Below are 9,503 nucleotides of genomic sequence, written 5' to 3'. Positions count from 1 at the left end.
GCCCGCCACCCGGCCGGGGCGCCGCGGGCGCGATGCAAGTGTCCATCGCCTGCACGGACCACAACTTGAAGAGAAATGGTGAAGACAGGCTCATCAGCAAGCAGAACACCACGACCCCGAACGTAGTGAATGCAGCCCGGGCAAAATTCCGGACAGTGGCTATTATCGCTCGCAGTTTGGGGACATTTACCCCGCAGCACCACATTTCATTAAAAGAATCCACCGCAAAGCAAACGGGCATGAAATATAGGTATGGGCACGGTCTCGGTCTTTGTTCCCTTGCAGTGTAATAGCTCTTTACTTTGCCTGCCTGGATGCACCTGGTTTTGCAGAGGAGCTCTCTCCTCAGGTTATTAATAGATTTTTGAACTCGGGCATAACTGGGAAGCTTTAGGGTGGTTATGTGTTTGCAGGCGTATGCGTTCGTGGTTTTGTACCCAAAACCCGCTTGCTCGGGGAGATTCTGTGCAACGCCGTGAATTTGTGACAGTGGTGCTAAGATGGTTCCTATTAAGTGTTCGGTGTAACTAATGTTGGTGCTAATGAGCAGAAGAATCGATTAGGCAGGCATGCCTGGGGCCGGGCAGGGAAAGTTGGTTTGCAGGGCGCTGTGTGGAGCAGAGGCGTGTGCCGTGGGTATCAGCCCACCGCGGGGGCGGCTCAGCGACTTCTCACCTGGTGCACTCGGGCACGATGAGATCAAAGCCAATTTTAGGCAAATGCAGAAAACCAAATCTCGGGCATTCTTATGGAATGCCTCCTGCCTCTCACAGGTTTTTATTCCTCCTAGCCTAGGCAGCAAAAATGAAGAATGTCTGTGAGTTGGGTCTGAGGTGCTGAGTGCGGGCAGCTGATCAGCTCCTCTGTCCTGCCTTTGGCTGCGAGTGAGAGGGATTTGTGCGCCCTTGGGGCTGGCTTTTGCCCCTTCAGGGTGTCCCTTCCAGCCACCAGTGGGGGAACAAGGGGACAGCCTGGGATCTCTGCACCCTGTGCCCGAGGAGGAGCTGCGCATGGGGCGGCAGCTGGTACAGGAGGGCTCCATGGGCAGACTGAGGGGCATGGGGCTCCAGGCAGCTTTATCCTGCTAGCTCCCAGCCCATGGGATACCAGCCAGAGCTCCCGTGCCCCCAGAGCTGCCCTGGGGAGCTGCGGGGTGCAGTTTTGTGTTAATGCTGGCTTTGGGGTCCTGGGACGGCTGCAAAGGCACTCTGGGCTCAGCAGGCACTCCCGGATCCAGGCGTGCTGCAGCCAGGGCAGGGGGATCCTGCAGCTCGGGAAATGCCAGTGCTCACTCCCCAGGGGCTGCAGGGGTTGGAAGCAGCGTGGATGGGGCGCTCAGATGTCATTTTCTGTGTTGTTTTGGAAGGCTGATCAATGACAGGGAGGCTTTGCCCCAGTGGAAGCCCGGCCTTTCCAGCTGCTGGTCCCTGTCCTTCAGCCATGACCAACTTCCAGCAGGGACGTGGCACCTCCTGCCCTGGTGTGGGCAGCAGAAATCCTCAGTGAGCCCGTGGCCAGGGCAGAGCTGCTGGTTAATAAATGTCTCCTGGGTGAGGGGCTGGGCTGGCAGGGCAGGGGCAGTGTCCAGGGGGATGCTGGCAGGGGCAGTGCCCATCCAGGGGGATCCTGGCAGGGGCAGTGCCCATCCAGGGGGATCCCAGCTCCCAGGCCGTGGGGAGGGCAGTGCCTGGGGCATGGCAGAAGGCCTTGTCCAAAGACAGGACACACAAAATCAGTGTAACTTGTGCTTTAACCACCTTCCCACTGGAGCAGGGGCAGCCAGCAGCTCCTGTGACCTCTGACCCCTCTGGCAGCCCCACCCTGCCTCAGTTTCCCCATCTGTGGGAGACAGGTCTTTGATGATGTCCCTCAGAGACAGCACCTGCTCCCAAGCCACGCTCGCTGGCTGCAGGGGCACTTTGTGTTAATTGCCAGCACTTATCTCCTGATTTCCCCGGGCTCCCAGCTCTCTCCCAGAGTACCAACACCCCGGAGAGTCGCAATTCCTTGCTCCTGCAGCCTCCAGACTGGGGCCTTTGGGAGTCCTTTCTGCCGTATTCCTGGATGAGGTTTGGGAGTGAGGGTGGTTTGTCCCACCGGAGTTCTCACAGCCCCGGCTCCGTCTGCCCCAGACCTGGGAGCTGCACCAGGAATAGCAGCTCGTTGGCGACAAGGCTGAGGTTTTATCTTTATGACTAATCTCTGTTTCTGCTCGCGGATCTCTCCGTGCGCAGAGCTGATTTCTCCCCAGGAGAAGCAGCGCAGGGGGATTTGGAGGAATGGCTGAGTAACTCTCGGGCTGAGCTGTGCCCTGCCAGTCTCGGTAACCTTTGGGTGGGGAGGCGCCAGTGGAGCTGGAATTCCGTGCTCACCTTGGGACCCGTCCCTCAGCCCGAGGGGAGTCCAGAGCCAAAGGCTTTTCCCAGCGGCTGCAACGATAATTCTGTGAACTCCTCATCTCCCTCACATTTTGAAGCTGAAGTCCTTCCCAATTCATTTTCTGCCTGAATTATGTCCTTGACGCTGAGCTCTGCAGCGCGGGCTGCTCCAAATGCCATCCCAGCCAGGCTGGCCCTCGACTGACGCTAAAAATACCGAGAACCGCCCCCCCTTGCCCCCGGGCAGGCCTGCCCCGAGCCCCGCTCCGCTCCGGGATGCTCCGGGCCCCGGAGCTCCAGGGCTGCCCAGCGCTCCCCATCCGCTGCCATTATGTAAAAGGGAGAGACAGCGACTACGCCTGTGACAGGGCTGGGGGCGGGAGAGGAGCCAGCTCGGGGGCTTTTCACCGAGTGACATGTTTCTGGCCCCGCTCCAGCTCGGGGCCCCCGGGGCCCCGGCGCCCCCCACCCGCTGCCATTATGTAAAAGGGAGAGACAGCGACTACGCCTGTGACAGGGCTGGGGGCGGGAGAGGAGCCAGCTCGGGGGCTTTTCACCGAGTGACATGTTTCTGGCCCCGCTCCAGCTCGGGGAGCGAACTGGAATATGAAAGGCAAAAGTTTACGGGAATAAACGCGTTCGCCGGGAAACAGCTGCAAGTACGAGGGCTCAGGTGCGTCCCCGCGGCGCTCACCTGAGCAAACCTCGGCTCTGCCTTTGCAAAACGAGCTTTGCGCTCGGCACCTTCCCCGGGCGGCTGTGGCAGGAGCCGGACAGGGGCTCCCAGGCATCGCCATCCCCGCCGGGCACAGCCCCGCTGCCGCCCGCTGCACCAGGCGAACGGGCACAGGGCTGCTCTCCTTTATCCTTTGTGATGCCCCTGTTCGCTCCCACTGGGGGCCTGGCCGGGTGCTCGGGGGGAATATTTGGGATCACTTCAAGCCTTTCTTTGAAAAGGATGTAGTTGCAGCGCTCGGCTTGGGAAATCGCAATCTGCCGCACCGCTGCTGGAGACAAAGGATGAGCCTTTGCTCCCGAGGTGATGCCCGGCGGGGAGCAGGGACGGCAGCCCGGCTCTCCCCCTGCTTTGGGCCAGCCTGAGGGCACAGCCCCGGCTCTCCTCTCTCCTCATTCGCCGTATCTTCCTTAAAATTCTTAGTAGAATGGATCCAGCCCCGCTGCTGGTGCTGGGGGCTGTTTGAGACGTGGCGCTGCTACCGCAGGGAACAACTTCTCAAAGTGAGACTGGCACCCGCCTGCCTGTTCTCAGACTTTAAATTGCATCTCAGCAAGAAGTTTTTACAATGAGGCTGCGGATGCCTTGGCAATGGGTCTTTAAGGTTCTGTGCAGCCCAGGCCACTCTGGAATTCCCAGATTCTTTGATACCACCCGTATCAATCGCAGCCGCAGCGCTGCAAACCTTGCCCAGAGCACCCCATGTACCCAGGAGCCTGCTCTGTGCCCAGGGTGTGCCCGGAGCTGGGATGTGATGGGAGCTGGGCTGTGCTGGAATGTGATGAGAACTGGAATGTGCCTGGAGCTGGGATGTGCTGGGATGTGCTGGGAGCTGGGCCGGGCCGGGCCCCGCCGCTGCGGGGCCGATTTGGGGCCGTCAGCAGTTCACAAATAACCCTTTTTGCCGAGCCCTGCCCGCGCATGGGCACGAGGGGCCCAATTTACAGAACACAACTATCTATTTGTGCTCATCCATAATTGATGGAGGCAGCTTTGACCATTAACTGCGGCGCGAGCCTAAACAAAAAATTTTATCTGCAAAGGCGAAGTGGTGGAGTTCACATTCCGGGGAGCCTGGCCAGGGTGAGGAGAGGCCGGGCACCATCCCCCGAGGTGAAACCCATCCTTCCCACCCAGGGGGTGAGAATCTTCCCTCATTGGAGAGGTGTTACTAACGTTTGTACGACAAGAGCTGAGAAACACGGGAATAAAGCAGAAGGGAGGGCAGAAAAGGGTTGTGTCCCTCCCCAGCATTGTTTGCAAATCTGAGGGCAGCTGAGCGTGTGGGGAGGTGAAGGTACAGGAGGAATCTGAGGAACAGAAGCTGCTGACATTGGAATTACGTGAAGGTGATCTAGGCAGATAAACCTTGAGAAGTAAAGTTTGCTTTCTTCCTCGTCCCCTGGGGAAGAGGAGAGATTTAGAGAAGGTTTTATGAAGGAATTGTTCTCTGTGAGGGGAGGCCCTGGCACAGGGGGCTGCCCCTGGATCCCTGCAGTGCCCAAGGCCAGGCTGGAGCAGCCTGCGGCAGTGGGAGGTTGGGGTGGGTGGCACTGGAAGGGCTTTGGAGTCCCTTCCAAGGCTGTGATGGTTCTGTGGTTGCGCGGAACATCCCTGAGCCCTTCCTGGCGGGGTGCCCGGTGCGGCTGCCGAGCGCTGGCAGAGGAGGAGGGACCGCAGCCCGGGAGGGGCCCTGCGCAGCCCCGGGCGGGTCTGAGGGGCCGAGCACCACCGGCCTCCCCCGCCCTGAGCACGCCGGGCTCTCCCGGGACTGGAGCAGGAAGGCTTTTGTTAAAACTCCAATTCCCGCTGGCATTGCGGAGCTGGAGGGGCCCTGCAGAGCACCCGGGGTCCCCAATCCCTGCCACGGACCGGGCTGGGGGAGCCCGGAGCAGCCCGGCTGAGGGGCTGGGACACGCACTCGGGTCACCTTGGGCTGCGGAATTCCTTTGGGAATTCTGGGCTAAGTCTTGTGCTTGCCAAGGGGTGTCAGTGGAAGCAGGTATTTCCTAGCAGTGTTCCAGGAGCTGTGTCTTCTTTTTCCCCGCGTTTCATTTTCCAAGCATTAACCATAATAACTACCTCACATATTTAAGAAATCGTGGCTTATTTAAGTCTTGCTGCAATTACGAGCAGTTTTAAACTCTCACATGCAAATGGCACAATTATTTTGGTATCAAGTTCCATATTGTTTCAGTACTCTCCACATCAGGCTGACTTTTATGGCTCATCGTCTGATCTTCATTTTCCTGCTGCAAATTAAGATTAATCCAGTGAACAGAATGGATTTACGCTGAATTCACAATGCTTTTCCCCCCAGGACTGTAGCTTATAATGGCTACAAAGGAGGCAGGAATAACTCAGAGGGGAAGGAAAAGGAACCATTGAGTAAACAAAATCTGCTGATTTGTGCTGCTTTCACCTTCCCAGGGGCTCCCGGGAGTCTGCAGCTCCCAGGTGAGGCTGGGGTTTGGAGGGGTCTGGATTCCTCTGCTCCCATCACACTGCAAGGTGAGGTTTGGACACACATTTATCCACCAGCTCCCCATCAAACCCAGGGCAGTGCCCGGGGCTGGGCAGGGCCCCTCTGGCTGGCACTGCTGCCTTGGGGCTGGCTCTGCCATCCCCCAGCTCTGCCCAGCCTCGGCAATTCCACAATTCCATGGCAAATGGGGCCTTCGCCGGTGCCTGCGCTGGTGTGAGCACTGCAGGAGGATCTCGTGTTCCAGGTGCCACGTGAAGCTAAGCTGGCTCTGCTGGGTGGTGCCTGCCCTGCCCGGCTGTCCCTGCCCTGCCCGTTCCCAGCCTGGTGTGGCCCTGGGGACAGCCCTGGGGGCCTTGCGGGTGGCATGGGGGGCACCGGGCACCGCTGTGATCCCGAGGGGAGCTCGGGAGAGCAGGGCTGGGTTCCAGGGCACGGCTCCCATGCTCGGCTCTGTGTGAGGAAAACGATGGGATTGAAGGAAAGTGGCACAGGAGGGACAAGGGCAGGGCTGGGTGTCCCTGCCACCCCTGGGTGTCCCTGTCACGCCTGGGTGTCCCTGTCACCTCTGGGTGCCCTTGTCACACGTGGGTGGGTGTCACTGCTGCCTGTGAGTGGGTGTTCCTGTCACCCGTGGGCGGGTGTCACTGTCACACACGGTTGGATGTCCCTGTCACCCGTGGATGACTCTCCCTGTCACCCACAGGTGCTGTCCCCATCTCCTGCAGCTCTCTGTCCCCATCCCCCCCGAGTGGCTGTGCCAGCAGTGCCGCTCGTGTGTCCCCAGCCCCGTGTCCCCTGTCTGGGCAGTGGCAGTGGCAGTGGATGGCTGTCCCCTGCATGGGGCACCTCCAGGACCTGCTGGGGCAGGTCCTGCCCCACGGCTGCTCAAACCCAGCCTGCTCCACCCTCCTTCCCTGCAGCCTGGTATTTTCCATCTAGAGGCTGCCTGACAGCTTTAATCTAATGCTTAAATGGATGGGAGAGAAGCTGTCGTGCAGGAAGGCTGTAATTTAATTACTTGGGAAGCGCACAGTTTAAGACATTTCAAATGTATTATTTTAGCCTGGCTGCTTTGGCAAAATCCAATTGGAATTTTGAGCGTGCTTATTTTTATTTCAGGCTAACGCTACAGAACGCCTCCTGTAGAATGTGTTTGTTAAGAAATTAATTGTCTTTGAGAAAAGGAAAATGCCCTGGGTGGGACTTGCTCCTCGAAGCATCCAAATGAGTTTGAATTGTTTCTCAAACTACATTTGTAGCACCATAAACCCAGCTCAGGCAGGAGGGGAGCAGGGCCTGGTGTCTGATCCCTCTCTGGGCTGGCCCTGTGCTCCCTCAGGGCTCTGCAAACGAGTTTTGGGAGATGTTTATTGGCAAAGCTCTGCCCAGAACAGAAATAATCAGTGGGACACGGGGTTTGAGGAGCACGAGAAGCAGGAAGCTTATGGAAAATAAGGTCCTGAAGCTCCTGGATGCCCCCTTTGAAGCCCTGGTGCCCTGTCCCTGGCAGCTCCTCAAGAGGGAAGCTGGAGCAGGTTTATCCTTGGTTTTTGGTTACAAAATTCAGGATTGGTATGAGAGTCTGTGCAGGGCCCACAGCAGCTGGGTGCAGCACGTGGAGAGCCTTGGCTGCAATGGGAGTATCTGTGCACGGAGGGTGCAGGGCAGGAGGGCTGGGCTGGGCTCCTGGATCTCCCCTCAGAGCTCCTGAGCCACCAGGGAAACGTGCCCTTCATGTAAACAAGCTGCTCTGGAGATATTTTGAGGATGAAGTCATAAAAATTCTATGGCATACCTATATTTTCCTTTTGGCATTGAATTCACCATAAAAACTGACACAGAAAAACAGCTTCAGCTGTGCTGGCTGGGAAACTGCTGCAGCTGCTTCTCAGAGCCATCAAAGCAGCCCACAGCGGGCTGGGTTGGAAGGGGTGCCATGGGCAGGGACACCTCCCACTCTCCCAGGTTGCTCCAAGCCCTGTCCTACGTGGCAATTTTTCCCCAATATTCCATCCCTCCCTGCTCTCTGGCCGTGGGAAGCCACTCCCTCCTACCCTGTCACTCCAGGCCCTTGTTCAGCAATTCTTCAGATCTTTCCAAAAAAATTTATTTTCTCTGTTAAAAAGCAAAAGTGCCGTGCAGTATGTTAAATTCCATTCTTTTTCCCAGCGGTTCCCCTACCTCAGGCTGCTTGTTTTTCTAACAACTCCTGCAATTCGCCTTTACCCAAATATTGTTGCCAGGATAAATTGTCCCTCCAAAAGGGAGTGTCCCCTTCCCGGGCCATCCCTGAGGGTGCTGCTGGATGCTGATGGGATGGAGCTGTGCTGAGAGCCCAGAGTTACCCTGGGGCTGCTCAGATCCCTTCCCCAGCCCCGGGGTTGTGTCAGAATCAGCCCCTATGGACTATGGAGAAAGTTCCTGTTTCTCATTTCCAGCTGATCACCCACTTCAGCTGGGTGACTGATGCTTCCCAAGGTGGGCCAGGGGATGGGGAAGGCAGCCCCTGAGAGGCTGTTCCTGGTTTTAGTTTGGCTCTCTGGCTGTGAGGTGGCATGGAAAGCGGGGCAGGTGGCATTTCTGGTTCCAGCCCCTGGGGTTTGGTGGCTGTGCCCTCTGCACGCAGGCATGGCTCGGATACTGATTGCCAAAAATTGGGACGTGGTCAGCGGGCAGGACAGGGCGTGTCCCAGGGCTCTGTGTCCGTCCCCAGCAGGGCTGGGGACCCCAGGGGACACTGGGGACAGCAGGGACAGCGATCACCCCTTGCACGGACGGGATGGGATGGGATGGGATGGGATGGGATGGGATGGGATGGGATGGGATGGATGGGATGGGATGGAGCTCTCCCTGCTCCCCTCATTTCTGGCAGTAACTCAATTCCATCAGGGGTTTTTTGCACGGATCACGTAATCCCCTCAGCCAGCTGAAATCCTGCACTTTAAAAGCCTCGCTGCAGAATGACAAAGAGGGTTTTATTCCCTCGCAGCCGGGGTCGGGCCGGTGACAAAGCACGGCGGGGGCAGCGCCGTGGGATGGGCTGGGATGTGCTGGAATGGGCTGGGATGTGCTGGGGTGTGCTGGGATGTACTGGGATGGGCTGGGGTGTGCTGGGGTGTGCTGGGATGGGCTGGGATGAACTGGGATGGGCTGGGATGGGCTGGGATGTGCCGGGATGTGCTGGGATGCTCTGGGGATGCACTGGGATGCCCTGGGATGCGCTGGGATGGGCTGGGATGTACTGGGGATGTGCTGGGGATGCACTGGGATGGGCTGGGACGGGCCCTGGGCAGGAGCTGTTCCCATGAAACCCCGGCCCCAGCACCTCCTGGTGACCCCACAACTCTGGGGGTCCCCGGGCAGCTGTGCCCAGCTGTGCCCAGTTCTGGGCGGGCTCGGTGGCCACGGGCTCGGGGCCATCTCCTCTGCCTTATCTACATTTAATGCGTCATCTGCAACTTGTGTGAGCACTGAGCCCAGGAGAGCGCTGGGGAATTGCAGCTGAGGCGCCCACCCACGCAGCCCGTGGCCCTGCAGGCTGGGAGGGGAGCTGGGACGTGGGGAGGGAGCCAGGGAACGGGGGCTGGATGCCCTTCAGGCACCTGCTCATCCCCTGTGCCATCCACGCCCGTGCTGGGTGCCCAGCTGGGTGCCCACTGCCGGGAGCCTCCTCCTGCCTCCCCCAGTGCCTTTCCCAGCCCATCAGCACGGCCCTGCAGTTATTGCATGACGAGCAGTTCCCTGGTTTGTGTCACTGACCCAACCCTGAGCATCCCTGTCCTGCCTGCAGCAGGGCCTGCGTGCCGAGGAGGATGCACAGAGGGACACCTGGCACTGGGCACGGGCTGGCAGTGCCCCAGGCCGGGCTGGACAGGGCTGGGAGCAGCCTGGGACACCGGGAGGG

At 58.8% G+C, this 9,503-nt stretch overlaps 1 protein-coding gene across 1 annotated transcript in view; it reads left to right on the top strand.

The window, feature by feature from the left end:
* The first annotated feature begins 7 nt into the window (after positions 1-7).
* The window catches only part of KCNAB1 (potassium voltage-gated channel subfamily A member regulatory beta subunit 1), a 41,387-nt gene continuing 31,891 nt past the window's right edge, over positions 8-9,503 (top strand). The window contains exon 1 of the mRNA XM_005419059.2: positions 8-250. Coding sequence (XP_005419116.1) covers positions 33-250 — 218 coding nt within the window. The 5' untranslated portion in view covers positions 8-32. The remainder of the gene's footprint in view (positions 251-9,503) is intronic.

This window comes from Geospiza fortis, unplaced genomic scaffold, assembly GCF_000277835.1.
Source record: "Geospiza fortis unplaced genomic scaffold, GeoFor_1.0 scaffold172, whole genome shotgun sequence".
In the NCBI taxonomy this organism is placed as follows: Eukaryota; Metazoa; Chordata; class Aves; order Passeriformes; family Thraupidae; genus Geospiza; species Geospiza fortis.
The sequence above is the reverse complement of the archived record's forward strand: the minus strand, read 5'-3'. Positions and strand labels throughout refer to the sequence as shown.